We start from the raw sequence: 15,377 nt of genomic DNA, 5'->3' as shown, positions 1-15,377 counted from the left end.
GTTATATATAAAATAATTTATTCATAAACATAATAGGCTATATATGTTGGATATTCACTTTATAACTTTGCAGATACCTTTCAGAATCATTAACCCAGGATTTAAACATCTGGATATTAACCCTCTGCATTGGAAGAACACGCCAGCGAATTAAATTCGACCATTCGCAATGTTTCTATTAATATCTTAATGCAGAAATACAGTTCAAACACTCTGTGAATGTGCACAAACTGCTCTTTCAACGCATGTTATCACGACTGTACGATATACTGTACATCCCGAGTTACAAGCCTATGTATGAGCTTGAGACACGCCTCCTCTGCCTCTTGCTGTGTCTAACTGGTGGATTCACTTCTTTTTAAGACTCTGATAAAACTAATTTCAATCACCAAAACAATTCATCCACAGGAGTAATAGGATTTTTTCATAAGAAATATAAAGATTTTCAGGGTTAGAGACTGATTATCTGCTCAGAAAATGCTCTCGGACATGGGCCTCTCTTAACGAGAGAGCTGAGATTGTTCTGAACATTTTGATATAAAACATGTGGGCGGTATATTATAATACAAGTACTTTAAAGACGAATTTCAGAAAACTGAGAAAATGTCCTTAGACCCCAAACGGTTAAGGTGTAGAGTACCAGCATATTTAGATAATTTACTACATTTATACACAAGAAAAACGTTGTTGTTGTTGTTGATATTGTTATATTACTGAAAACCAGACACAGTAAATAGTAAGTTAAACATTACCGAGACATTTATGTATGACAAATGTATTTAACTTAAAATAAAAAATATTAAAACTGTACATGTTATTATACCATATCAACAAGGTATTAACTCTTGGGGGGATGTTTATTGATGTTTTATTAATATCTAGATATTTTGATTATTATTACCTAGGCAATTACACAGTGCAAAAATACAGCTCAGACATTTCCTGAAACTGTAGAGTCTGCAGTGTTTTTTTTTTTGTAAAACTAACCAGTTTTTTTTTGTGAAACTAACCAGTTTTTTTTTGTGAAACTAACCAGTGTTTTTTTGTGAAACTAACCAGTGTTTTTTGTGAAACTAACCAGTGTTTTTTTTTGTGAAACTAACCAGTGTTGTTTTTTGTGAAACTAACCAGTGTTGTTTTGTGAAACTAACCAGTTTTTTTTTGTGAAACTAACCAGTGTTGTTTTTTGTGAAACTAACCAGTGTTGTTTTGTGAAACTAACCAGTGTTTTTTTTTGTGAAACTAACCAGTGTTGTTTTGTGAAACTAACCAGTGTTTTTTTTGTGAAATTAGCCAGTGTTTTTTGTGAAACTAACCAGCGTTTTTTTGTGAAACCAGTGTTTTTTGTGAAACTAACCAGTGTTGTTTTGTGAAACTAACCAGGGTTTTTTTGTGAAAATAACCAGTGTTTTTTTCTTGTGAAACTAACCAGTGTTTTTTTCTTGTGAAACTTACCAGTGTTTTTTTCTTGTGAAACTAACCAGTGTTTTTTTCTTGTGAAACTAACCAGTGTTTTTTTGTGAAACTAACCAGTGTTTTTTTTGTGAAATTAGCCAGTGTTTTTTGTGAAACTAACCAGCGTTTTTTTGTGAAACCAGTGTTTTTTGTGAAATTAACCAGTGTTTTTTGTGAAACCCACCAGTGTTTTTTTGTGAAATTAGCCAGTTTTTTTGTGAAACTAACCAGTGTTTTTTTGGTGAAACTAACCAGTGTTTTTTGTGAAACTAACCAGTGATTTTTTGGGAAATTAACCCATGTTTTTTGTGAAACTAACCAGTGTTTTTTGTGAAATTAACCAGTGTTTTTTGTGAAATTAACCAGTGTTTTTTTTGTGAAACTAACCAGTGTTTTTTTGTGAAACTAACCAGGGGAAACTCATAAATCATGGTTTGTTTTCATAAGAGATATGGAGCATTTCTAATTGGACTACAGGTTTTCAGACTCAGGGTGACTGACCTCTTTCCACATTGATGTAGGTGAAATGGGACTCAGTGGGAGTTACAGTGGGAACTGATACTGTTCTGAACGTTTTGCCATGAAACAGAGACTGAGTACAGTATTTTAGAAGGTAGAAGGTAAAAACAGAAATGAAATGCCCTAAGACTCCCGAGGCTTAGCGTTACATTTTTAAATATAAGTGTAAATGCATGTGTTCCAATCTTATACCCAGTACTGTGTAGGATTCTCCGGTAAAACGGTCTCTCCCTCCCCTTGGAGCTGGTGACCGAGTAGTTGAGCCTCTTTTCGGAGATGGAGTTCCACTTCTGCGAGCACCAAGAGAGTATACAACCGTCAGTCTGCATAAGAACAGCAACAATACCATAGCTTACAGTACACACATCCTGCCACAGTTCATAACTTGTACACTAAGAAGAATCCACACATTCTGATTCAACTGCAAACAAAAGCTCAGAGAGCCACCACAGAGAAGAGGGAAACAAGGCATGGAGTGCAGAATAGAAATGAAGAAATGGCCTACACGTCATTCTCAGTTTACATAAAACACCACGCAAGTTAGTGACAGCACCTGGGACTTCCACAGGACAAGACAGTGATGACCAGTTAGATGAAGGCTAAAATTGAATGTTAGAAACAACAGTGAAAGCAATGATGTGCATGGAGATGGTTTTCAGAATTTTACTGATGGGCATCAGATGAGTAATCATATGTACACAATTCCTCTTTTAAACCAAATCTAGTCCAGCAGTGAAGACCGAGTGAATTGGTTTCTGAAGTTTGCTTTTTTTGTTTTTTGCACTGGAGTTACAAATATAATGTAGCTAACAAGGCAGTGAGTGAATCCTGAATCTTCTATCTAAGGACCCCCTCAAGTGTTTAAGGTCATTAACATGCCTGTGTGGTGGTGTTTATACGTTAGAAAATGTATCATAAGTGAAAGAAGCTGTTAATTGCATGGCTGAGAATTTCCACTTTGAAACTGCAGTGTTCCAAAGACAGGGGTGGACACACACAGGCAGGATTTCTTACATCATAAACCTAATGAACCAGTCACGTCAACTTGTGAGGCAAGGGCTTTCAAGATGCAGTCGAGTCGGGGGAGGGGTGGGCGGAGCCAGACGTGGATTAACTGCATGTCCATAGATCCATGTGTACTTAATAAAGATGAAAATTACACTTAAACTAAAAGACTGAACGACATTTTGCTTATCTTGTGATCATGTGTTAAACTTGATCAGTGAAATCATACTCTTTGGGTTAACTCTGACAGAAACCATTGCTCCATTTTCCTTTTCATCTGATTAGTCAGCAAAGAAAATAATGCTCATGATGTAGGCTACTTGGCTGCTTTCAGTTGGGGGAAAAAAATAAAGAAAAAACAAAAAACTGGGAAGGGTGCCTAAAATGTCAGGCATTCAACATCTCTACAGTTGAATAACAACACAAAATGGCATCTCGTTTCTCAAAAATACAATTAGCCTTGGGCTAAAATGCTAAAGAACAAACTCCACACACTAAGACTGTCCTTGCTGGTGGACTACATTTCATTAACAACAAATGGCTACAGTTCTGACGATGCACCAAAACAAACAGAGAGTGGAATGTAGTGGAGGTTGATATGACACTGTAATATCCCTCTAAGCAAAAAGGGTGGTCTGTAATGTAATCTCTAATGCTAGGACTTGGTTAAGTGATTTTAGAGTACTGTGGGGAATTCCGGGCCTTTGTGCAGTGACAGATGTCAAAGTGAGGCGATGGTCAGCCCCGCCTCTGTTAGCCATGTGGCACATGCACACTCAGGCCGGACAGCAGCTGGTCAATGAATGACCGTGAAGACAAAGAGGACTCTGCCAATTGACGTGCAGAAACGTCCCGGGCCACTCCCTGACGGGACGTCCTAAAATTCAGAGTCATCTGGAATGGGTCCGATCTCTCAGTACAGATACACTCACTGGCCTGTTATATTAATCAGGGCACATAGGATGACGGCTAATGATGGATATGTAAACACTAGGGGTATAAACATGCTTTGTCATTTCATTTGTGCATATCATCTCGGCATGGTTACTATAAGCTCATGTGCGGCTGCTCCTGAACTTCCCATTCTGCTGAAATCATTCCCCAATGATTTCTTTGTGGATTAAATGTGTGGGGCAACTGCTGTTTGTTAGCAATGGGGGGCACTGTTCAAATCATAATCAGATGTTTATACCACTAGTGAATACTATTTTTACAATGGAATGAGTCAGGAATAAAACCATTCTTAATACACTGGTTACTTACCAAAGTCATAAAGATGCAAGCATGAAAAATAATAAGCATAAGCATTGTAAAACAGCACTGTTTTAATACAAGGTATTAGCACCAGCGACTAATGGTTATCATTATTACCACCATCTTCTGCCACCATTTCTTTCAAAAATCAAGCCAAAGTTGAAAGAGCACCCTCGATTCAGAAAAAAAAAACCCATTAGAATCATTTATAGATGGAAGCATTACAGGAGATTTATGCTTCTAAATATAATTAAAGTAAATGAAAGATACTTTCCATCTATAAATGATTGTTTCAGTCAAACACAGACACAGCCCAAGTTTCAGTCAGCATTCCAGTTAGCTGGATTTAGTTATCTAGATATCAGATCTACTGCAAAAGAGGTCACTTGGATATTTCATGATCCAGGATTACTGAGTTAGCCCAGTGACTTTCCAAACAATATTTGTTTCAAAGGAATAGTTTTAAAAAGTCAATTTCTCTTTAATTTATTTAAATTTTTTGTGTATTTAACGTTCCATTTGCGATATTAATTTATGATGACAATTTTCAACCTAGATTTATCGATTTAAGACTGCTGTACCTTTTCTGATTGGATGTATTGTACTGTATTGTATCACATTCAAAAAGAGGTCTAGAACAAACGGTGACATTGTTAAGTTTGTCCCAAAATTCCCAGAAAGATACAAATTTCAGCTCTTTCTTCATGTGCTGATTTTTTTTTAAATATAATTTGTAACGCTCTATTCACTTTCTCACAGTCAGAAGCTGCACATTGTTTTTGCTTTCCCACATTTCGTACTTTAATAACTCTGTAGCAGCAACACTCTTTCACTTCAATGTGTATATAGCTCAGCTGATGGTCATGTGTGTGTGTGTGTGTGTGTGTGTGTGCGCCATCACAGAATTTACGGAGTGCAAAGTGAATATTTACATAATAATCATCACACTCTTCCTAAGTAGAAAGGAAAAATATGGGGCCTATAAAACCAAGGTTTTAACAGGGAGGTGCAGAACGTTAATGCTAATTAAAGATTCAAGTTATCCGGCTAACCCCAGTAATCCTTTTCACAAAACACTCCTCTGAAGAAGGTGCAGAGAGGGTCTGCTGCTGCTAATGCAATAGCCCAGGAAGAGCACACATGAAAAAAGAGATTAGGGAAGCTAGAAGAAGCAGTGAGGGCCTATAGCTCTCTGTAAGGGTCAAACCCCACTGTCCACAAGCTCAGGGTCACCTTGTCATGTTCTTCAGATTAGTGAGATGTGCACTGTCAATGGACAAGAAAGGAAAGCAGCATAAATAATACAAGACAGCTGTGAAAGTGCTGTAACTGGCAAATATGCGCAAGTGACACATGAGATTAAAGCAGACACATCCATCAAATACACCACCATTCTAAAGTCTGAACTCTTTTTTTAAAAAAACACTTTTAAATATTGTATATCTAATATTCTCATAAGATTATAATCCTACATTCTAACACTCTACACATTCTGAAAGCTGTAGAAAACAATACGTGTGAGCTCAGTATAAAATAAATAATAAAAAGTTTACATTAAATATTAAAGGAACACTAGGTATTGTTTTTATCGTAAAATTACAGCTTCAAAATCACTGTGATGTCCCACAGGCTTGTAGCAGGGACAATAGAGCCTCTCTCATTGTTAATCCAGGCTCAGCACTGCAGAAACTGCACTATGTTAAAATTTGGAGGGTAGGACACCATGCTTCCCCCTTGATTTCAGCACAGTGCTGTAAAGTATATTACATTCTGAAACTGTAGAGGAAGCTCAGGAGCAAAAATGCCAATGATCTTACCTAAATCTGAAGGCAGATAAAGACTTGTTTGAGAGGGATAACAGTAGTTTGTGGCTCATTATTTCTGTCTTATTATGAAAATATTCCTCATGGGACTGTACTTAATAGTGGCCCAACACATTGTTAAGGCACTTCATTTTGTTAATAATATCATACACAAATGTCTAACCTTAAAAGAGATTCCAAACTTTTGAATTGTAGTTTACGATGAAATGTGCCAGAAGTTACACTTGTAAAAGCCTTTGAAATAACAGCTGGACCAGAGAGTTTTTCTCCATTTAGATCCCAATAAACAGTCATTAGGCAGGTGGAATAGTCGAAGGAGAAGACCTGCTGCTGCAGTCTGGGTCCTTAATAAATCACGAGCTTCTAGAATGATCCAGTAATACAACACCCCCGTCCCATAGAAAACAACCATAGAGGTCTTTAAAAATGTTGAATGGCTCACAGACTTGCTCATCATTAAAGAATACACTCAAGGCTCGCTTTAATCTATAAGTATCCAATGCATATTAAATCTGTTTGAATGTGCAATAATACTGATGATAAGGTAAAGCAGTATGTGTGTTTTGAATGGCTTCTAAAATGAAAAAAGCATATCTTCTTGTATTTTATGTGCACTCACAATAATAATAAAATATAATCACTGTTGGAACAAACACTTGGATTTCCAAAGCAGTCATTTCTAGGAGAAAACCTTCTTATATTACAATGCAGGTAGGTAGTGCAGGTAGTGACGCTGTCACACAGCTCCAGGGACCTGGAGGTTGTGGGTTCGAGTCTCGCTCCGGGTGACTGTCTGTGAGGAGTGTGGTGTGTTCTCCCTGTGTCTGCGTGGGTTTCCTCTGGGTGACTGTCTGTGAGGAGTGTGGTGTGTTCTCCCTGTGTCTGCATGGGTTTCCTCCGGGTGACTGTCTGTGAGGAGTGTGGTGTGTTCTCCCTGTGTCTGCGTGGGTTTCCTCCGGGTGACTGTGAGGAGTGTGGTGTGTTCTCCCTGTGTCTGCGTGGGTTTCCTCCGGGTGACTGTGATGAGTGTGGTGTGTTCTCTCTGTGTCTGCGTGGGTTTCCTCCGGGTGCTCCGGTTTCCTCCCACGGTCCAAAAACACACGTTGGTAGGTGGATTGGCGACTCAAAAGTGTTCCTAGGTGTGAGTGAATGTGTGAGTGTGTGTGTGTCTGAGGACCTGGGATAACAAGTTTTATTCTGACAGCTGTGATATATCTCTGAATATCTCTTAAAATGTTTAGAAGTAATTCCCCTTGAATCCTGTTTAACTGTACATTGTACTTTCACGAAATATTTACAAAGTGTGCCTGTAGTCCACATTTTTCGCACTCTCTACTCCACTCATCACTAGTCAGGACCACCAATGACCAGACACTATTTGGGTGGTAGACTATTTTCAGCAGAGCAGTGACAGATGGGTTACACTCGCTGTCATCAGTCAAAAATGTAGGGGTTTTCAGTAAAATGGCCAGGTTTGAAATCACATGTGATTAGTATTTGAGAAATTAATGTGGGTCTGTACCTGCCCTTGTTCTCCTTTCCTTTGACCTTGCTGTCCAAGCCTTTTCCTCCCTGTGGATCCCACTCCACACTGCATTCCTCCACCTTCAGGTTCAGGTGTGAGGACGACGAGTCAAAACTGAAATTGAAGGCTTGTATATAGAGAGGAAATATGACATACATTTCGTGACCGTTGGTGCAAAACCTTGTATTTGAATACAATTATATCTATTATTTCCAGCAAATCAGTCTATTCAACATGCAAAAACAACAAAAAATTGAGATACAAGATTTTGTTCTGTAGTATATTTAGTAGAATGTAAAAAATACAGGAATTTTCAACAGATGACTTAAACAGCTCTATTTGGACAGGATGAATTAGCATAATGTGTTTTGGTTAATTAGCCTACTACTGCGTATCAGCATACCACAATAACACTGCCAAAGCAATACTGCCATCGTTAAACAACAATTACTTTACTGACTTGACTATAAAAAGGTAAATTAAATTTTAAACAGATTTGTTTACACTTATTTAGAATGTTCTACAAATCATGAGTTGGCAAATCCTGAAAATCTAAGGACTTCGTATCTAAGCTGCCAATGTGTTGCTGGTTTACTTACAGTTTATGATTTTACAACAGCAGTAAATGTTTACCTTTGGTTTCCAAAGTGACAGGATCAGAATATTCTCCTGCGGCAGCTTTGTTACAGGCTCGCACTCGGAAGTTCATGAATTTGGAATCAAACTTTAACCCTGCAACATAAACACGTAAAGCTACATAAATGCAAACGTATTAGTCATACACAGTTGTACATGTACACATCAAACAGACTCTGCACCTGTTAGTGTGTGCTCTGTGGTCTTGATATTGTCCACCACCTCCCAGCAGCGTTCGTCTTTAACTCTGGGCAGACCCTCGTGGTTGGTTTTTCTGTACTCTAAGATGTAGTGGTCAATCTTACTGTCCTCAGCTGGCATCCTCCAAACCAGGGTCACAGTGTTGTCCGATACCATGCAGTCCTGCACTTCAATTTCTGGCGCTCTGGGAACTGAAAGGACACAGATGCTGACTTTATCTTATGACACTCAAAAACAATCTACAAGAAACACAGCCTTTTTTCAGTAAGGGTTATGGAGGGAGTAGAGGAGGGCTGCTGGATTTCTCAGTGTGACAGATGTCTGATTTACATGACAGTACACAGGGCAGCTGGGCCAGGTGGTGGTTTGATTGTCACCAATCCATTGAATTTAAGGACATTTACTAAGAAGAGAATTAGGCTTAGCAGCTTCTAGGTATAAAGTGAGGTAACAGTAGCATTGTTTTAAGGGTTACTTTACACTGCCTGTGGGTGACTAGGATCTCACACGTTTTCACGTGGCTTGTGCTTGTGGTGTACAATGTGACTAATGTGTGGAGAGAGGGGCTTGTTCCAGGTTGTTGTTATGAGATAAAAGAATGTTTTAAAGTGGTCCGGAGGGGCCAGCGGACACAGTTGTTCCCATCAGTGTCCACAGGGAAAGGCTGTTATGAGGACCTGGCTTACTGGTTTACTCAGCCGTTTAGTTGAGAGGAGATCTAGTAACACAGTTATTGATTGGTTCTGTGTTTCTGTTACACAAGTCAAGCTACTAGCTCTGCAAGAAACAACTCAGCTAAATAATCAATAAACAGGGAAAAGTATTCAATACTACATCAGTGTGTATACACACACACACACATCTATCTATATTTACAATATTTTGGAGGCTAAAACTATATAAAAATTACCACTAGTGCGACCAATAGATATGGTCTAAAGTGACTTAGCAAGATTCAAGATTAAGATTAAGTCAATTTATTCAACACTTGTATTATTATCATATGTTTGCTAATATACAGTAACATTACAAAAAGAAAAAATAATATTTTATAGAGAGATAATTTGCACATTTATTTTCTTGTTCTAAATCAGCCGTCGGCTGCTTCACCACACGACACAAATAACGAAAGACATCTGAGCCTGTCCTCCTCCAGCTCTGTCTGTGCAGCTCTGCAACTCTACTCTCCTCTCAGCCCCTGCTCTGAGGCTGGGGCCACTGGTCAGTTTCACATTTCTACACTTGCTCCAGTTCCAGACACTGCCACTTCTCTGAGACTCAGAGCCAGTCAGAATAAAGACAGGGTGGTAAAGACTCTACTCAGGACTAAAGAAAGAGACTAATCTGACATATCTGGAGAAAAATGGAGAGGTACTGTATGCCTCAATGAGCAGCAGAATAGGCCCAGGGCATGAGAGAGAGACTGAGAGAAGAGAAAAACTGCTTCCTCCAACCTGCATCTTTATAAAAGCGAGGTGTGAACAATATGAATTACAAGCAATGCATTTAAAACACAATTGTCCTCTATATAAATGATCCTTGCATGTCCCTGGGCTTTTACATGATCTTTACAACAATTGGCTATTCGTTTTCTAAAAAATGTACTGAAAGCATGAATGGGACTTGAATAATGAAAACCAGGTTCTCTATTAATCTCAATAGATAAGAATTATGTTATACTTTGTATGCTTCCCATTCTGGAATTTGTTATTACCTCATAATAAATCACTTGGTAAAATATAATGAAACTGCAATACACAAGCGATTACAACTGTATGAATATAATGCTAGTGTTAAAGGACATATACATAATGCTAAGGCTTCAATGTCCTGAGGCTCCAGTTAAATCTATTGCACTGGATAGTATCCGTTTAGGGCTCAAACCAAACGTGCATCTATTCATTTAACACCAGAAACAGGCTTCACTTTACGTCCAATCTGAATAAAATATGCATTCTAGCATTGTGCTGGGCTAGTCAGGGCTAGAGGAGTGTGTGGAGTTAAGTGATATTTTTAGACATGTGTGTGTTTGTGGTGCCAAGCTTTGGGGCATCTGTGAACCTGAACGCCTCACTGCCCCACGGGGGCTTACTCAGAAACACTACTGACGTCGACTGTGTGTGTATATGAGCTATTCACACACTGCTTTGGCTGCTCAATCATACGAGTGCATGCACAGATGTAGATTATGAATCAAAGCAACAAAGATAGACTAATTACCCAGTACTGTGCAAAAGCAGAGACCAACCTTCACTTCACAAGTTATTTATATTTCAGGAGAAAAGGCAGTGAATGCAGATGCAATGATCCACAAACATAAAGAAGTGTAAAGTCAAATGAAAGTACATTAAAAAGTCCATCCTTCCACTGTGAGAAGACAACTCAAGACTAAGGGTCTTCTACACACTTCTAAAACTGAATTTTACATGTAGTTTTACATGTAATCTGCTTTTTACCCCTTTCTCGCACTCTCAGATTCTCGCCACTCCACTGTCTCTTCCTGCTGTGCTTTCATCATAAACTTCCAGTCTTGAAGTCCAATCTCTAAAGGGCTAACATCACAGCCGTCAGCTCAAATCGGTCACAACTCGTTTACTCCACATCAGAGAGTACTGGCCATAGCCCACACACACAGGAGATTCATCCTTCATTCTCTCCCTCACACACATGTGTGTTATACCTTTTGACAGAATAGGAATAACCTGAGGAGGTCCACAAAGTTCCCCACAAATGTGCTCTTATCTCAGAGTGTATATAAAGTGTAGTATAAGTCCACCATTAAACAATGGAACCATTATAAATATGAATAATGATGCTTCAAAATGAAGGTGGTAGACAAAACTGATTAAATATTATCCTTCAATATAAATGACTATATAACAGTAGGGTCCAACCAAGTGAATTGATTGGACAAGAGATATTCTACGAGTGCTGATATAGAGTGAACAAAAATGGGCCTTTCACATCTGCATAACAGATATGTTCTATTGACCTTTAACTGAGACTGTCCATAAGTGAGATTTATTCATTCATTCATTGTCTGTAACCCTTATCCAGTTCAGGGTTGCGGTGGGTTCAGAGCCTGGAATCATTGGGCGCAAGGCAGGAATACACCCTGGAGGGGGCGCCAGTCCTTCACAGGGCAAAACACACACTCACACATTCACTCACACCTACGGAAACCAATCCACCTACCAACGTGTGTTTTTGGACTGTGAGTGGAAACCGGAGCACCCGGAGGAAACCCACACAGACACAGAGAGAACGCACCACACTTCTCACAGACAGTCACCCAGAGGAAACCCACGCAGACACAGAGAGAACACACCACACTCCTCAAAGACAGTCACCCGGAGGAAACCCACGCAGACACAGGGAGGACACTCCACACTCCTCACAGACAGTCACCCGGAGGAAACCCACGCAGACACAGAGAGAACACACCACACTCCTCACAGACAGTCACCTGGAGGAAACCCACGCAGACACAGAGAGAACACACCACACTCCTCACAGACAGTCACCTGGAGGAAACCCACGCAGACACAGAGAGAACACACCACACTCCTCACAGACAGTCACCTGGAGGAAACCCACGCAGACAAAGAGAGAACACACCACACTCCTCACAGACAGTCACCCGGAGCGGGAATCGAACCCACAACCTCCAGGTCCCTGGAGCTGTGTGACTGCGACTGATGGTCTGAAAGATGGCTAAGAAGTTACTTGAGACCTTTCATGGAGATCAGTAAGCAACGAGGCAACATACTCTCTGATCAAGCTGAAACTCATCTGTTTCACATCGCTCTTAATTTACTAGCTGCAAAATAAATGGAAACATACATATAAATATACATTTCATTAAATATACATTACTGTAGGCCAGCTTCTTTGCAACAACACAGACCTACACAAGTAGCAAGCTTGCGTGCAAGAAATACATTTAATTTGCATTTAAGGAATATGACAGAAACGCATCCAGAGCAATTTAGAGGTTTTAATCAGCCACTGAGCTGAGAATTTAACCTCAGCCTGCTATGTGAACAGCAGCTGTGTTACACACTATTCTACAAGAATATCATATGCAAAAACATTTAACATACAACAACTTGGCTTCGTTTTTATTTTGTGTATTGTATATTGTTATATTGTGTTTATTTGACTGTGTACTGCTCTTCAAATTCACCTGTTTAACTATGACCTGAATCATTTACTAAGGAAATGTTTCTTTTACAAACTAACTGTGCTGATTTTAAGCCCAAAAGACTACAGTGCCTTGTGATAGCTTAATTTACATGTTATCTGTCGCATCAATTCCCAGCCAGCACTGTCCCCAGTGAGCTCCATGACAGACAGACATTACATCAAATGTGTCAGTGTGTAACCAGATACATACAGGAGGAGGACATGCTCAATCTTCCAAGCTTGACTCCTGAGCTACAGACACCAGTCTTCCTCTATCCACTCAACTCATTTGGGAGAGGGGGACATCATTTTAATATTACAAGCCTATAGTTATTATAATAGCATTCATTCTGGAATGGATTTTACAGAATGTACAGGTGGAATGAGAAAAATGAATGTAAAATTATATCCTGATTTCACAGTTATTCAAGTTCCTATTCAAGGCCTTTTCTGTATCTCATAATTAGCCCTGAGCTAGGCCTTATTAGTGCTGATGCTGCTAAAGCTTAAGATTTATTTGAAGCCTCAGGACTAGCCTAAACCCTTAAAACACAACAGCTTTACCACCTCTTCCTGCTCAGACTCACCAGGAAGAAAGCGAAGGCCCTGCAGCAGCTGGCGCTCCTGAGAGAAGTCCACCATCAGGTGGGTCATGTTGTCTGTGGCTTTGGGCTTCATGGTCAGGCGGAAGGCCGGAGCCATCGTCACCCTGAGACAGAGTCCGAAGAGTAAGCATGATACTATACTGAACACAGAGGTAGAGATGTAAATACTACTTTACAATTTACAGCCATTCAATTCAAGAGTTTCATTTCTCAAGGTCTGGGAAAGGAGCAGGTACCTTTAATACACTAATACATAGACGTCTCACATACTAAATATTAGTTCTGATTTTTCAGTATTCAGTGCCCTTGCATGGTTGTTGAGTGTGACATTTTTTTGTCTTTAAAGCAACACTAGGTAGTATTATTACTTTAAAATTACAGCTTCAAAATAATTGTGATGCTTCACTGACCTTTAACAGGCAGAACTGAGCCCCTGTTGTTGCGACTCTGGGCTCAGCACTCTGCAACTGTAGGGGGTGGGGCTCAGGAGCGAAAATACTAAATCTTACCTAGTGTTGCTTTAAATAACTTTTCTCAAAATAAACATCTTGTACTTAAGGGCTGCTCGTACTGGTAGGTTGACAAACACTACCTTAATATGCTCCCAAGCTTAGTATAATACTATGCTTAATTATGTAATTAATAATATAATGAACACAGTTTAGTCTTGTGAGCATTTTAAAGCCTTTTGCATGCTCTACAGCCAAAGCACATTATAAAATGCAATGAGCTAAAGCCTATTAAATGCATTGTGTGTATATATATGATATGAAAACATAACATAACTGTAGAACCCAACTGACAACAAGTCTGTGAATCACCCACAGGCTGGCACATGTCCAGACACACACTGACCAAAAGGTCACTTTCCCTTGAGTTACACACTGTCATGCTAACACCCTCACACACACATCTTTCTCATTCAGATCACAGCAATGAGTGTATCAAATTTGAACTATGTGAAAACTTATATAACACACAAGAATCTGGTTAGTTAAAAATGTTAAAGCAATTCAAGTAAACAGCAATGTGTAACAGCCTTGTGAAAACACACACACCACACACATGCACACACACAATGTCACTGTGCATAGAGAAAAGTGGAGAGTGTACCATACCTATCTTTGATCTGTTTGGCAGCCTTTGAGGAGAAAGAAGGAGCGAGAGATTGGGAGACAGAAGAATAGGAACCGTTAGTAGAGCCATGCAGATGAAGGGTCAGCATGCAGAACTGCCCAGCACTGGACACACACATAGACACATACATTTCTCACTCATACACACATACACACCCCCAAAACAGATTAATATACGCTGCAATGTCAGCTTATCAGAAACAACTTAAATACGACCACCACAGGAACACCAATTACTGTGCATGGGCCACATTATAATAATCTATAAATCTATAGCTATCTATATGCTGTTTCTGTTAAAGTGGCCAGTGAGTAAAACCGGCAATTCCATGTCTATAAATATCAGTTCAATAACTTTTTAGACTGTTAATACCACAACATTATTATATTATTTATTATAAATCATGTAACAAATCATCCATTAGATATCAGTTCACTCAGTTACCAGTAGAAATATAGTAAAGAAGCATTCTGTTAACTGTTGAAAAGATACTGGGAAAAAAATACGTAGAAAAATACAGTTTTTGGAAATAATAAAATCTCAGCAAAGCAAGATCAGTTTTGTTACTGTGTTAATTGAACAACGAGCACAGGATAATTCCCAAACACCAGTTTTAATGAATTCAACAGACAGATTTTTTCAGGTTCTTCGCCTTGGCCCTGTCATTTGGAGAGTGCCTTTTCCATCCGCATTGCTGCCCTAGCCATCCGAATCCAAGAGTCCTCAGGCGGCGCAACTGGCCCCTTCTCTCTAGGTGCCCATCACACAGCAGGGTGCAAGCCGGCATGGGCATCTGTCAGTTGATGTGACAAGACCTGGGCAGTCAGTGCTCTCCTCTAGTGCGTAGGGCTGTCCAGTGATGTTGCGAAAAAGGGGGGTTGTTGACATTGTGTGTCTCAGAGGAAGAACATTCTTATCCACATCTGCCTAGTGTTGGTGTCACGGTGTGTGAATGGGGTAGTGCAGCTCATAGCTCAAAGGAACTGGATATAAGTTACGATATACTGGGTATAAAGGTATGATAAAAACACT

At 39.5% G+C, this 15,377-nt stretch overlaps 1 protein-coding gene across 6 annotated transcripts in view; it reads right to left on the bottom strand.

Annotated features, from left to right (window-relative positions):
* fsd1l (fibronectin type III and SPRY domain containing 1-like) overlaps positions 1-15,377 on the bottom strand; it is a 33,412-nt gene that overhangs the window by 4,516 nt on the left and 13,519 nt on the right. The window contains exons 5-11 of one of the 6 annotated variants that reach the window (XM_066661283.1): positions 14,327-14,349; positions 13,191-13,312; positions 8,400-8,609; positions 8,215-8,313; positions 7,579-7,708; positions 5,467-5,499; positions 2,167-2,297 (exon numbers count right to left, since the gene is read on the bottom strand). In XM_066661283.1, coding sequence (XP_066517380.1) covers positions 2,167-2,297; positions 5,467-5,499; positions 7,579-7,708; positions 8,215-8,313; positions 8,400-8,609; positions 13,191-13,312; positions 14,327-14,349 — 748 coding nt within the window. Of the gene's footprint in view, positions 1-2,166; positions 2,298-5,466; positions 5,500-7,578; positions 7,709-8,214; positions 8,314-8,399; positions 8,610-13,190; positions 13,313-14,326; positions 14,450-15,377 lie in introns of all 6 variants that reach the window. The other 5 variants (XM_066661284.1, XM_066661288.1, XM_066661285.1 and 2 more) reach the window with 5 other exon arrangements.

This window comes from Hoplias malabaricus, chromosome 2 (assembly GCF_029633855.1).
Source record: "Hoplias malabaricus isolate fHopMal1 chromosome 2, fHopMal1.hap1, whole genome shotgun sequence".
Classification (NCBI taxonomy): domain Eukaryota; kingdom Metazoa; phylum Chordata; class Actinopteri; order Characiformes; family Erythrinidae; genus Hoplias; species Hoplias malabaricus.
The sequence above is the reverse complement of the archived record's forward strand: the minus strand, read 5'-3'. Positions and strand labels throughout refer to the sequence as shown.